We start from the raw sequence: 15920 nt of genomic DNA on the forward strand, positions 1-15920 counted from the left end.
CATTGAGTGGAGGAAAGAACTAGTCTGATGTGTGGAGTCCAACTTTGACATGGATATACTGGCATTATCACAAATTTCCACCACAGGAGTTGCATCTACAGCTGTAGTGCCTGATACTGGACCTCAGTTTATCTCCTCCATATCAGTGGACTTCCACAACTACGAGAGATTCACTCATGGCTCTCCCTCATGTCTTCAACCTGCATCAAATGGGAAAGCTGAGTGGATAATGTGAACCTTTAAAACACAAGTGACAAAAGCTCCATATGCTACCACTTTGAAGAGTTTGTGCAGTTTAACTCTTGTTCACAGATGCAGCTCCATGAATCATAGCACCAATCACTGCTGAACCAGCTTCAGTTATTGCTAAAAATACCGAAGTGGTATAGCAGGCCATCACAGCTGACAACTGTTTACAATTGTGCCCAGTTAACATGCCATCAGTGACATGGGGCTGCTGCGGTCTGATGACCTTGCACTATTTCCCCAACACACACACACTGGGAGGCTGCAGTACTGTGGCATATAGAGCATCTACTGCTTACAGTGATAATACCCTATCACAAGTTGTAGTTCCTTCACATGGGCCCTGAACTTATTTGAGTTCCATAGTTAAACTAGGGTCATCATATCAGTGAGGTATTTCCTTATTATTATTCTTTCCTTTCTGCCAATGTGAGGGACCTTTGATGGTTCGGGCAGGAGCTGCAGCACCTTTGGTAATCTCAGATACAAATTTACATTTTTTTCATGGATATTCTTATTGAAATGCATGCACATTTACAAAGTTTGATACTGAGTTTTGATAAATTTGTGTTCCTTGGTGAATTTACTTTGAAGGGCAATTTCCTGACAACAGAGGTGAGTGAGACAAGAAGATTGGTAGCTGCTATGCATTAGACAGTATCTTTGCTCTCTGCATATGGTATTATTTTAGTTCTACTTATTTGTTGTGTAATTTATCCATTGATACATATAGGATTTGTCTATACTACACAGGGAATTCGTGTTCCATTACAGATGTACCATATTTTCTTGAACTTACATAGGCCTTGCACATAAAGATGATGCTGCTGATGTGTTGTCAATATTATTAGTGAAACTATATATAAAAAACAAAGATGAGGTGACTTACCAGACAAAAGCGCTGGCAGGTCGATAGACACACAAACAAACACAAACACACACACAAAATTCAAGCTTTCGCAACAAACTGTTGCCTCATCAGGAAAGAGGGAAGGAGAGGGGAAGACGGAAGGAAGTGGGTTTTAAGGGAGAGGGTAAGGAGTCATTCCAATCCCGGGAGCGGAAAGACTTACCTTAGGGGGAAAAAAGGACAGGTATACACTCGCACACACGCACATATCCATCCACACATACAGACACAAGCAGAGATGTCTGCTTGTGTCTGTATGTGTGGATGGATATGTGCATGTGTGCGAGTGTATACCTGTCCTTTTTTCCCCCTAAGGTAAGTCTTTCCGCTCCCGGGATTGGAATGACTCCTTACCCTCTCCCTTAAAACCCACTTCCTTTCGTCTTCCCCTCTCCTTCCCTCTTTCCTGATGAGGCAACAGTTTGTTGCGAAAGCTTGAATTTTGTGTGTGTGTTTGTGTTTGTTTGTGTGTCTATCGACCTGCCAGCGCTTTTGTTCGGTAAGTCACCTCATCTTTGTTTTTTATATATAATCTTTGTTTTTTATATATAATTTTTCCCACGTGGAATGTTTCCTTCCATTATATTATTAGTGAAACTGTTTGAGAATGTGGAGCAATAATTTCAAGTGAATATATATACTGGCAACACTAGTGAACTGAATATGGATTTGATGACAGATCAGCTTATTCAAGTTCTCTTGCTTAATTACATCCCTAACAACTGTCCCTCCTTCATTTCCCCATTCTTATTTGTAGTCACTAAAGTCTACTGATACTGCTTTTACTTGCAGCCATTCTTCCTTACCTGTTACTTTGATTTTGTTTATCATGCAGATAGGAAAAATTCCATATTCAGTTTCAAAAAGACAGAATTTTTCTTTTCTACAAAATAAACATAACTGAAGTCTACTGGCATTATATCATATCATACAGTAACACCTTATTAATTAGTTTGCTATGTGTTGCATGAAGTCAGTGTGATGACTGATGTTGTAACACTTTTTCTACCATTAAAGTAACACTGACCACATTTTAACAGATTTAAATGTATCTGCTACACCACCTGGTACTTTCCGATTGTAAAATGAGGAGAACTTTTCTGCCTTCTTCATGATAATAAATACATTCAGAGCAACATATATTCTGTTACCATTGTTATCTAATCTTGCTTATAAAATGTAAACAAGAAGGCACTATGCTCAAGCTTTTTTATGTTTTGGGGTATCGGTGTTCCAGTGGTCCACACAAACTGAGGAAATTTGTATTATTTGAATCTACCAGTTCCATTTCCACACTGCAAAATGTTGGCCAAGGCATAAATCACCAGATACTCCATACAAGCATAACACAACTGAACTGAGACACATGCTCCAGAATTTGGGCAGTAATGACTGTTTCCCCTTGACAGCCATTTACCTGATCAGCACACAATGTATGTTGATTTTGAGGTCCTCTCAATGTGGCAGATTAAGTCAAAATCCCTGTTCCCTGTAACGTGTAATATTCCAACACATGAGGAAGTATGTTAAGAACTTGCAGCTATAGAGGACTAGCAGCACTCACCAGCTGCCACCTCCTTCGTTCTACCTTCATAAAACAAATACAGAGCCAAGACTGGTTCAGTTCCTTGAGATACATAATTCAATTTTTTGTACAAAGTCACCACTTACCTTGTGGAACCACCATGACAAGTAGACAAGCTGCAGCAGCCAGCATATGACCTCCTATTAATGTATTTCGTCTGCCAAATTTGCCCATACAGTAAATACAAATGAATGGGCCACACATTTCAATCACGCCTGAAAATATAGAAGAAAATGCAGATTCAGAAATAATCAGTCAGTATCACATAATTATTCTATAATTCAAACAGTTTTAAATCCTCATAGAAATGATGGTTTAGCGTTCCAAGATGTAGTTACCCCTTGCTCAAATTATCATTTTATTCTCTGTGAATTATTCTGCTGAATAGAAGCATTTCTCCCACAGAATCTGCTATGGCCTTGTTTTTAGTACCAATGGCTCCAAGTTAATATGTTTTTGCCCATGAACTACTTTTATATAGTCATCCCCATATACTGTGGAGTCCATGCATATAATTTCAGTTGGTGCATGGGTAGCATAAAAATACTTCCCGTGTTATATTTATCCTTGAATAATTTTTGTCTGCATTTTCTTTGGGCCTTTGTCCTGCTTCAACATGGGGGGTCAGTCGTGTTTCTACGGATTTGGCAGTGTTAGTTGCAGAGGGTGGCCAGATGCCCTTCCTGTTGCCGCCCCAAACCCCCTGAGATGGAATTAGTGTACCCCAGCTGTCTACATCTAGTGCAAACCAGTAAATAGTGCAAACTTTTTCAAATGTCTGCAAGTTGTGTAACTGAGGACTAGCCCAGTATTCACCTAGTGGGATATGGAAAACTGCCTAAAAGCACATCCAGGCTGGCTGGCGTACCAGCCCTCATTGTTAATCTGCTGGGTGGATTCGATCCGTGGCCAGCACATCTATCTGTGTCCAGGAAGCAGCACATTCGCACTCTCGGCTACCCTGGTGGGTTGTGTAGGAAGATTATAATTTCATAAATATATGTGCAGGGAACAGAGTTTCCATTGTCGAAAATAATGGATGACAAGATTCTGTTCGCCATTGAGTACAAACATAATTGACAGTTTTCTTCTGCAGTTTTAGTATTCAATATAAACTATTTGAACTTTCCCAAGAAAATTATACCATATCTAATAACAGACTCCAAGTAACTATGATGTGCTATTTTTCATGTATTCTAGTCAGTAGAATTTGCTAGTATTTGCACTGCAAATACAAAACTGCTTAGTTTGTTTGATAGGAAGTCATATGTGTATTCCATCTCAAGTTCTTGTCCACATTTTGTTCTACAAATTTGATCGTGTCAACTTCTTCCATAAGTTGGTTGTTATGTTGTATTTTAAGTTCCACATATTTAAAATATTTGGTTTTGGAATGTACCATATGGGCCTTTGCAATGCTAGGTTTCAACTCATTTAACTGGAACCAGTTTTCTAGGGTATCAGTGAGTAATTAAGCCACTAGTGGCAGCTGATCAAAGGAGGCAAGGGAGACCAGGCCTCTTCACTTTTCTGTGGTAGAAGTAGTGGTGGTGGTGGTGGTGGTGGTGGTGGTGGTAGTGGTGGTGGCAGAGTTGGTGGTGGTGGTGATGGTAGCAGCAGCGATAATTATTTTCACAATGAATTATTAAGCACTTTTGTAAGTGAGCAATAAATGTTAGTTTGTGTTATTCCTTTTAAACTGCCAGAACTTGAGATCAAGAGAAAGTGCATAAGCTTAAACCTAACCAAAGGTCGACAGATGTGTGAAGCATAGTGCAAGGAGACCAGATACATGCCAGGTGGCCTGTAAATGCTAGGTTGCTATGGTAACCATGACAGCACTACTAGGGACAGAAGATGGATTACAAGCTCTTTTAGCCATGTTGGGTATGTTTCTGCATCATGGGAGGCCTGTAACTCTGGTGCTGCTTCTCTAGATTTTCCTCATGTCCGTTGCACCTTTGCAGTAGTTGTTCCATGTGCAGTGAATACTTTTGAATCCCTATCTTGTACAAGTACTGATGTAACATTTTCAAGTGAATACATCATTCCTTCCTTGTAGAAGATGTTGTTTCCAAGAAGGCGATAAACTGAATGACATGAAATTTATTGAAGAAATGACATCCAATGCTGGAACTACATCTTCAGAAAGATAAGTTCAAAACAGATACTTTGCAAAGTTCATGGTATGAGCAGTGGTTATGTGTTAGCACTACAAAAAGGAAAATTATTCTGCGGGTCAAGTTTGCCATTAAGCATGAGAAAAACTATGTGGTATGCCGAGGGTTTTGACAGTCTGAAGAATCTGTCTAGAGGTTTACCAATGTGTGCTTCTTCTAATGTTTTATTTCATACAAAGAACTATCCAAATAAATGTTTAGCATTTCAAAAATACTCATTGAAAATCACTGTCTGAAGAAAATCAGACACAACAGTGAAGTGAAAGGTAACAGAGACAATATTAAAATTCTAATCTAAATGTCATTTGTGTAAGCAGGAGCTAGCTTCAGAGGTCATGACAAGACAGTCGATTCCTTGAGTCATTCTGGAAATTTCAGAGCCATTTTTAAACTTGTGCTAAACAGAAATGAAGATCTGAAAGCACTGGAAGAAAATGGACTATCTCCAGGGATATTTGAAAACTATACAGAATGATGTGATTGAATTTATAAATGAGGAGATTTGTGAATATATACATTTAAGTTATGATAGAACCTTATTTTATGTCTGCATTGTAGACAAAGCAACTGACTTTTCAGACACATCACAATGTGCCATTGTTGAGAGACTAGAGGACTCCAACAGCAACATTCAAGAACATTTTCTTGGTTTTTATGATTTTAGAGAAGCTATGAGTGCTGCTGCTTTATTCACTGTGCTGAGTGGAATGTTTTGGAATTATGATACGAAGAACAAACTGGTGGCCCAAACCTATGGTGGTGTTTCCTTTTTGGCAGGAGTTAAATGACCTGCAAGCTAAGATCCATGACATCCCCCTCCTCACCCCCCCCCCCCCCCTCACCCCAAACACCTTTCATTCACTGTTTCACCCATCAATTAAATTTAGTTCTGCAGCAGTGTTTTTCTTGTATAAAACTAGTAAGAATTTTTCTCCCCATGCTTCAGAGTTCAGAGTGTTCCTGCTTTCTTCCACTAATCTTCCAAACATGCAATAATTCTTGACATTACTGGTAAACACATTCCTTCAAAGAGTGAAATGAGATGGACCTATAATGCCAGAATACATCGATGTGACAAAAGTCAAGGGATACCTCCTAATATCATGTTAGACCTCCTTTTTCCTGGTGTAATACAGCAACTTGATGTGGTATGGATTCAACAAGTCACTGCAAGTCCCGTGCAGAAACACTGAGCCATGCTGCCTCTATATCCATCCATAATTGCTGCCTCTATAGCCATGCATAATTGTGAAAGTGTTGTCAATGTAGGATTTTGTGCATGAACTGGCCTCTCAATTATGTCCTATAAATATTCGATGGGACTCATGTTGGGTGATCTGGATGGTTAAATCATTTGCACGAATTGTCCAAAATGTTCTTCAAACCAATTGCGAACAATTGTGGCACAGTGACATGGTGCATTGTCATCCATAAATATTCCATCATTATTTGGAAACATGAAGTCCATGTATGGCTGCAAATGGTCTCCAAGTAGCCGAACATACCCGTTTCCAGTCAATTACCAGGTGTCAGTAGTGGTAGCGGCAGCAGCAGCAGTGGCCCTAGTAGTAGTGGTCATGAGGAATGCTAGCTATGCAGTCATTAAAAGGGAAGGAAGGGGTTTTCCAGTAGGTTTCCTGCCCTCCCCACAATTTAGGCCCATAATCTGTCACTGTAAGCCACAAATTCAGAATTTGATTTCTTTATTATACTTTCAAATATGGCAGTCCTCTTTTTTTTGCGCTCCACACACACAAGTAACCTTTTGTATTTTCCCTCCTCATAGCAGGTTTATCCATCTTATCTGACTTCTGAGTGTGCTGCTTTCCCGACCTATTTCCTTTTTCTTCTCTGAGGGACATTCCCAGTGTTCAAAAGGCTAGGAATGCCATCTAGTTATTTTTCTATTAGCAACACTAGGAGTTGCATTTCCTGAAGGCAATTATTGGCCAATAAGTATTCAGTGTGGTCAGAAACAACCTGAAAAGCCTGTAAGGGATTTGCAGAGTAGCTACTTCTGAGAAATAACTATTACCAAAAAAATTCAATACATAGTGCTGTTTCCAATTTAATTAGCACTGAAGGTAGCCAATCAGGCTGTTGATGCACAAGTTCAAGAGGCCCATCAGAGATGGCATCACAATGTGCTTCATTTGGTTCCCTAAAAGCGCACAAGAGAGCTATACAAAATTTGGACACGGGATGATGATGAGGGTCAAACCCAAGCCCAAAGCTGAGCTGTCTCATGGATTATTATCTATGGTATGAGACCAACTGATGCTAATTTTATCTGGTAGGACACTTGAGTTAGCAGACTGAATTGCTTGATTGGCTAAGTTCAATGCTAATTAACTCTGAAGTGAATGAAATTTCCACTCTGCAGCAGAGTGTGCACTGATACCAAACCTCCCGGCAGATTAAAACTGTGTGCCGGACCAAGACTAGAACTCAGGATCTTTGCCTTTTGCGGGCAAGTGCTCTACCATCCGAGCTACTCAAGCACGACTCATGACCCATCCTCATAGCTTCAGTTCACCAGTACCTCATATCCTACCTTTCAAACTTCACAGAAGCTCTCCTGTAGATCTTGCACAACTAACACTCCTGGAAGAAATGATATTGTGGAGACATGGCTTAGCCACAGCCGGGTGGATGTTTCCAGAATGAAATTTGGCAGGTAGGAGATGAGGTACTGGTGGAATTAAAGCTGTAAAGATGGGTTGTGGGATGTGCTTCGGTAACTCAGATGGTAGAGCACCTGCCCGCAAAAGGCATAGGTCCCAAGTTAGAGTCTCTGTCCAACAAAAATTTTAATCTGCCACGAGGTTTCAAATCTGAAATGGTACAACATATAAAATTGTTTTCTTAATGATTATTTCTCAGCACAGCCTGGCCAGAAACACCCTTACAAGCTTTTCAGACTGTTTCTGACCACCCTTAATACTTTAAAGTATTGACCCATATTACAATTTTTAATTTCTATTTCTTATATAGTGAGTATGGCAACTTCATCAATAAAACAATTTTAACAATTATTTAATGCAGTGAAATAGTACTATTCTCACTGGAATGAACCTCATGTTCTCAGAACCTTCACAGTTTAACCCACATGTTTGATCCCGTATAAATTTTGGCCTGACTTGTGTTAATTTTCTTACTTGAGTTATATATTTCTTATCTGTAGATATTTCTGAAAATATTTGGTTGTCAAAAAACTGTTTTTCCAATAATATTTTGTTATTATTCAAATAAATCCATTTTGGAATATTGGTATTGTACCATGAAAATAGTAACCAAGATATCAACTTAATTACCAAAAAACAAACATTGATAAGCTTCAGTTTTTATGCAAACAAAATTTCTATCTTCATTTATAATTTTTCTAATTTCAGTATCAATAAAGAAATCTATTTTATAAAATACCAGGAAGCTACTTTTTCATATTGTCAAAATATGCAATGTTTGTTATTAACCATTAATGCTACAAGTTTTCACTTAAATAATTATGTTAAAAAAAAACAAGATTTAAATGAAATCTTAAAAACACTTTAAGTTAAGGCAGTCCATGTTAATACTAATTTGGACTATATCCTGTTCTAGAAGGTACTTAGAGCTGGGTTCATAATAGATATACAAATTTTTTGGTGCCAAGTGCATCATAGTGGGTTTAGCAACTATTGAGTTTGATACACATTGTTCTCTGATCAATTATGTTCTTTGCATGGCTCAGGCAAGTTGCACAGTGTATATTTAAAAACTGTCAAACACGCGATGGTAAATTACATTACAAGAACATGCAAGTACAAGAAGAAAATGGTTAAAATCAGCATAATGTTCCAGTGGCTCATCATTTAAATAACCCTGGATGAAATCTTTACAATACGCTATACAGGAACAAAGCTACCAACGCTGACGCTGAGAACAACTTTGCAAGATAAGTAAGGGAGGATAGGGAGGGTTGGGGCAGTGGGAGGTTTGGGTCATTCATTTTAAAACTTTGTGGTTGGTGTTACTGGCTCAGTTTACTTCTATAATCTTTGACTTTAAACTATTTATAGATGCCACATTTAAATTTCGCCAACTGACTTGACTTTAGATACAACAGGTAAGTTAACATGAATTTCACTATCTAAAGTAAAAAAAAAAATGTTACTTTTATGTCAATACACAGTGAAGTAACTAAATTTACTGAAGTGCATGTATTATTATAAATTCCTCATCAGTTTATCTTTGGAATGCAATATGAGTTTTTGTCATTACATAAATGAAATCCAGTATTTTAATATCAAATAGAAAAAAAGGTAACCAAGGGAGGGTCGGGCCACTATTGTCCCAATCCTCCCTTATTAAAAGTTGATATTCCTTTACTATTTACAGTTTGTTTTGGGAGCTTATCATCAATATGCTGCTTGTATACAAGAAAAGGACAGACAGACAGACAAACAGCCACACAACCACTAACCCAGGTAGCAATATAATCTGCTATAGAAGCAATGAAAAATGGCAGATGGTTGTGAGAGACAGCAAAAACCTATGGAATACTGAAATCAATCCTATCAACATATGCAGTAGACTGTGCTAGTAAATTGAATCATACTGAGAAATACAGTTCTCTGTATAATCATTCACAAGTCTTCATGAATGAAAAAGAGCCCATGCTAGCTCAGTATCTAATTGCAGTTGTCAAATTAAATTAGGGATTAAATCTAATTGTAGCTAGGAAGCTTGCATCTCAGTTTGCTGTTGTAAACGGAAAGTGTCACTCAATACCCAAAGGTTGGACACCTAATACAATAGCAGGAGGAGATTAGATGAAAGGCTTTATGAAAAAAAACAAAAGACTGTCACTGTGAAAACCAGAAGCTACTAGTCTTTCTTGCAGGACAATTATCAATAAAAAGAATGTCAGAATTTTTTTATAACTTGAGATCTGTTTTAAAAAGATACAATTCCGAGCAAAACTTCACATACTATAATGATGAGACAGCCTTAACTACTGTGCAAACAGCACAAAATGTAATTGCTGAAAGAAGTGAATCAGGTAACATCACCAGAAAGAGGTAAATTGTTAACACTTTGTGCAACAATTTTAGCCAGTGGAACCTTTGTTCCACCATATTAAATTTTTCCTAGAGTCAACTTCAAAAAGCATACGCTCAATGGTTCTATACCCTGATCCTGAGGTTCTTGGAAATCCTTCAGTATGGATGAATGCCAGAAATTTTATAGATTACTTGCATCATTTCAAGAAATGTGCTCCTCCAACAGCAGAAAACCCAACACTTCTTACATTTGACAACCATGGATGGAGGAGGAGTTGCCACATTTATTAAAAACTGCCATAAATTCAAGAACATTGACATTAATAAATTCTGTTCAGAGCAGCATCTAGAAGCATGTGCAACAGAAGTAGAGTTCCATAACAGATCCTATGTAATAGTAACTATTTACCAAGCACCTGCAGGAAATAGTAATCTATTCATAAATCATCTAGAAGCTCTTCTGGGTTAACGGGAAGAAACAAAGAAATTTTGATTGCTGGTGACTTTAATTCAGATTTTCTAATTCAATCTTCCAGTAAACATTTACTGCAGTTAGTAATGTTGTCTTTCAATCTAACTCACACTGTAAACTTTCCAACTAGGATCACTAAACCCTCAAGGACAGCCATTGATGACATTTTTATAGACAAATCAAAGGAACAAAATCATATCATAAAACCTGTAATAAATGGACTATCAGATCATGACATGCAGCTCCTTGTTTTAGATGTAAATTCTAAGCAGATTATCAAGACTGCGAAATCTGAGTACAGGAGAGTATTCAATCAACCAAAAATTGAGTGTTTTAGAAAACTGCTCAAAGATATGAACTGGAAATATGTTTATAGTGCTCATGACACGAATGAAAAATATAACACATTCATGAACAATGTCAGTACCATGTTTGAAAACTGTTTTCCTCTAAAAGTTACTCAAATTAAACAGAAGTCTATAATAAAACCATGGATCACACAAGGAATAAAGATTTCCTGCAAGACAAAAAGGAAAATGTATCTGTCGACCAAGAATAGCTCCAATGCTGATGATTTAGCTGAATGCAAGGAATACCGTAAAATATTTAAAAAAGTAATTCAGACACCTAAACAAATGCACTACGGAAAGAAGATAGCAATGTCAGGGAACAAAATAAAAATGATATGGGATATAGTGAAAGAGGAGACTGGTAGAACCAGAAAGGAACAGGAGCAAATAGCACTAAGGGTAGATGACACATTAGTAACCTATGGGCATAGTGTGGCAAATCTATTTAACAAGTACTTTATATCCATTACTGATAGAATGGGATTGTCAGGATCAGTGAATAATGCCCCTGAATATCTGAAACTAGCCTTTACAAATAGCTTCAGGTACATGAATATGTCACTCACTTCACCAAACGAAATAACTTCCATAATAAAATCTTTAAAAACAAAGCATTCTAGTGGTTACGGTGAAATATCGACAAAGTTAATTAAGGCATGTTCTTGTGAGTTTAGTACAATTCTAAGTTACTTGTGTAACCAGTCAATTATAATTGGGACATTTCCTGACTGGCTGAAATATGCAGATGTTAAGCCTCTATTCAAGAAAGGGGATAAGGAGATACCATCAAACTAAAGACCAACTTCACTTTTGCCAGCATTCTCAAAAATTTTAGAAAACATAATGTACAGGCAGCTTCTCAACCATCTGACCACAAATAACATATTATCAAGAAAACAGTTTGAATTTCTGAAGGGTTCTAATATCGAAAAGGCTATTTACACCTACAGTGAAAATGTACTTAATTCATTAAATAACAAGTTACAAGCAGCAGGTATTTTCTGTGATTTGTGAAAGGCATTCAATTGTGTAAACCACAACATCCTTTTAAATAAATTAGTATCCTATGGTGTCACGGGCAGTGCTGCAAAATGGTTCAAGTCATACCTCGCTAACAGGAAACAAAGGGTGTCAGTGCAAGGGACTAGTGAATTAAGTCATCAGTCATCATCAGAATGGGAAGAAATTGCTTTTTCTTGTGTACATTAATGATCTCTCATCAGTTACACTGCCAGAAGCAGAGTTCGTTTTGTTTGCAGATGACACAAGTATTGCAATAAATAGTATGTCGAGTGTAGTTCTAGAAAGATCTGCTAATGATATTTTCATGGATATTAATAAATGGTTTAAAGCCAACTCACTGGCATTAAACTTTGAAAAGACTCACTATATGCAATTCAGAACCTGTAAGAGGTTTCCACCCAGCATATGCATAAAGTACAAAGAAGAGCAGATAGAAGAGGTTGACAGTCTTAAATTCCTGGGATTACAACTCGATAATAAATTCAGTTGGGAGGAGCACACCACAGAACTGCAGAAACGCCTTAACAAATCTGTAAAATCTGTATTTGCAATTCGAGTGTTAGCAGACACAGGTGACATAAAAGTGAAAAAGCTTGCATACTTTGCCTACTTTCATTCCATAATGTCATATGGTACAATATTTTGTGGTAACTCTTCAAGCCAAACAAAAGTTTTCAGAGTCCAAAAGCGTGTAATACGTATTATTTGTGGAGTAAACTCACGGACGTCTTGTAGAAACCTCTTCAAAGAACTGGGTATACTAACTACTGCCTCTCAGTATATCTACTCCTTAATGAAATTTGTCCTAAATAATATATCTCTTTTTCCAAGAAACAGCTCAGTTCATACATACAATACCAGGAACAAAAATGATCTGTACAAGGACTTAAAAGCACTTACTTTAGTTCAAAAAGGGGTCCACTACTCAGGAACACTCATCTTCAATAACTTGCCAGCAAACATAAAAAATTTAGTTACAAATAAAGATCAGTTTAAAAGGAGCCTGAAAGACTTACTAGTGGCCAACTCCTTCTACTCCATTGATGAATTTCTTAATAGAAACAAATGATGTATTGAATATATTCATACTATTAATATTGTTATTTCAGCTTTTTTTTTTTTTAAGTGACATGTTCCACATGTATGAGGGTCTCTTCAACACAGATCTATGGAATGAAAAAGTAATCTAATCTAATCTAATCAAACCATGATAGCCACATTTCAATTGAATCCTTAAATTTTTGCAGAGAGAACCACATTATGATTCTCAGATTCTCACACTGCCTCCTCACTGTAGTCATAAACTGCAGTCTTTGGATGTATCTGTGTTCAGGCTCCTGAAGAAATGTAACAACACTGCCCATGACTCTTGGATGCTATCCAACCCAGGAAAAACCATTTTTATGTACAAGCTAACTGCATTATCAGTCAGTGCAATCACTCTAGCATTTTCACCAAGAAAAGAAGAAAGTTGACCTATTCAACAGGCATTGAAGATCTGGATGAATTATGTGATGACAGCAGTGGTACTCCTCTTGAAATGTCCTCAGACTCAGAACAAGAAGAGGGACTATCTAAGGGAAAATATGTGCTTGTTCGATCTGCCACAAAATTAAATCACATTCATTATGTGGAGTGCATAATGAACACTCTCGGTGATGACTGTGAAATTAAATTTTTGAAAAGAACATGTACTAATTGTTTGTTTTGTTTTATTTATTTTAGGATGCAAAGACAACTAGGGTCATACACACCCATGTCAGAACTGTAGAACAGGAAGAAAAAGAGTGAAGTTAAGAATGACTACACATTAATCCCAGTGGACAGAAGAGAAGATAGCTAAAAACAGGGACGTGGCGAAAGGTCTTTAAAATATGCTATAGAGACACAGAGGTCATGAACCAAAAATAAAATGGCCTTCACCATATTGCTATGATGGATAAAAAGTAAAACACAGTTGACAGCCTGCACATTGTTTGCTAAAACAGCCAATAACTCAAGACAGCAAACACAAATGAGAACATAAGGTGTTATAAAAAGGGCATTCCATCAGGGAATGGTGGACTATCAGAGCTTGAGCACAATGAGTACAAAGTAGTGGGGGAGCACCACTTAACAAATGGCAATGGCTAAAAAGACAGTGCCTGATATGAAACCTCATGGTAAGAGGGCCGAGAGCAGGTCGTCCAAGCCACTGGGAGAGGCTTAATAACCTGGAGTTTGTTCCCATGAAGGGAGGACAAGCAGTGATGCCAAAGTGACACCATCACCTCACTGAGAGCAACACAGAGATCATCAGAGGGAATGCAACGACTAGTGGGCTGAGGTACGAGGACTGCTGCAGCATCAGCGGCCTTGTTTCCAGTGAGACCAATGTGACCAGGAACCCACATAAACATCACAGTGGCTCCATCAAGAGTGAGCAAGTGACAGTTTTCTTGGACCTGCTGCACTATGGGATGGACACTGTACAGCACACAGAGACTTTGAACGGCACTGGGAGAGGCAGAGCAGATGATGGAATTGGAAAGCCAGTGTCACCACATGTACTGCATGGCCTGGTACAGGGTGAAGAGCTCTGCAGTAAACACTGAGCAGTGTTCCAGAAGATGATACTAAAAAATGTTGGTGCCAATGACGAAAGCACACCTGACGCCACGGTCAGTCTGAGAACCATCAGTGCATACAAAGGTACTATCGCAAGTTCATGAAACTTATGGTGATAGAGCAAAGCTGGAGTAGTGTCCTTAGGAAGTGAATGAAGGCCAAGGTTAACATGGGTGACTGCATGATACCAAGGAGGTGAAGCATTTACACCCACCAGGAAAGTTGCAGGTAGCACGAAGTTAAGCTACCGGAACAAGAGCCGAAAAGCGAACTCCAGGAGGTAAAACAACAGAGAGACATGTCCCAAACTGGCAGTCGAAGGAGTCATTGAAGAAGGAGGCATAGGATGGGTGGCCATCCATGCCAGGCAAACAGCACACATATTTGCTGAGGAGAAAGTCTCGGCCGTAGGATGGCGGTAGTTCCGAAGCTTCTGCACACAGTCTCTCAATCAAACTACTGTAATAGGTGCCAGTGGCTAAACGGATGCCACAATGGTGGATAGAATTGAGACAGTGTAAGAGGGAGGGAGGGATGGACATACAGATGCAAAAACAAAACACCCATAGTCTACCTTGGAACAGACAAAGGACTGGTACAAACAGAGGAGGATGGTTCAATCTGCTCCCCAGGAAGTATCATCGAAGACATGTAGGACACAGAGGGACTGCATACAGTCGGCTGCCAGGTAAGACATGTGGGAGGACCAAGAAAGTTCCCTATCAGGCATGAGCCCCAGGAATTTTGTAGTTTCAACAAACGGAAGAGCAACAGGCCCAAGATGTGAAGACAGTGGAAGAAACCAATTGCGTCACTAGAAATTCATGCAAACAGATTTGTCAGTTGAAAAACAAAAGCCATTGTCAATGTTCCATGAGTTAAGACAATCAAGACATTGCTGAAGATGCTACTCAATGAGACAGGTCTGTGGAGAACTGCAATAGATGACAGATGTCCAGTGGGAGACAGGCCATCATAGGATTAATGGTGACAGCAAAGAGGATGATGCCCAGGGTGGAACCCTGAGGCACACCATTTTCCTGGATAAAAGCAGAACCCACACATACCTTGAAAGTTCAGTCTTCTAAAAATCTAAAAATTCCTCAAAGAAAGGAGCAGGTAACCACAGAAGCCCCACATGAAGAGAGAATGGAGGATAGCAGTTCTCCAGCAGGTGTCTTAGGGTTTCTTCAAATTGAAAAACTTGCCCACAGTCTGGGATTTCCAAAGAAAACCACTCATGTCATGGGTGAACAAAGTGATGAGATGGTCAGCTGCAGAATGGTGCTATCGAAATCCAAACTGTGCAGTGGTTAGTAAATTGCGAGACCCGAGCCTTCATACCAGCTGAATCATATATTCCATCACTTTGCAAACACAGCTGGTGAGAGAAATGGGGTGGTAGCTAGAAGGAAGGTGTTTATCCTTACCTGGCTTAGGTATGGATATGACAGTGGCTTCATGTCAGCATCTGGAGAACGGGCCCTCTGCCCAAATGCGACTGT

At 38.7% G+C, this 15920-nt stretch overlaps 1 protein-coding gene across 1 annotated transcript in view; it reads right to left on the bottom strand.

Moving 5' to 3' along the window:
* The window catches only part of LOC126469863 (organic cation transporter protein-like), a 373860-nt gene that overhangs the window by 36302 nt on the left and 321638 nt on the right, over window positions 1-15920 (bottom strand). The window contains exon 8 of the mRNA XM_050097173.1: window positions 2828-2956. Coding sequence (XP_049953130.1) covers window positions 2828-2956 — 129 coding nt within the window. The remainder of the gene's footprint in view (window positions 1-2827; window positions 2957-15920) is intronic.

This window comes from Schistocerca serialis, chromosome 3 (genome assembly GCF_023864345.2).
Source record: "Schistocerca serialis cubense isolate TAMUIC-IGC-003099 chromosome 3, iqSchSeri2.2, whole genome shotgun sequence".
In the NCBI taxonomy this organism is placed as follows: domain Eukaryota; kingdom Metazoa; phylum Arthropoda; class Insecta; order Orthoptera; family Acrididae; genus Schistocerca; species Schistocerca serialis.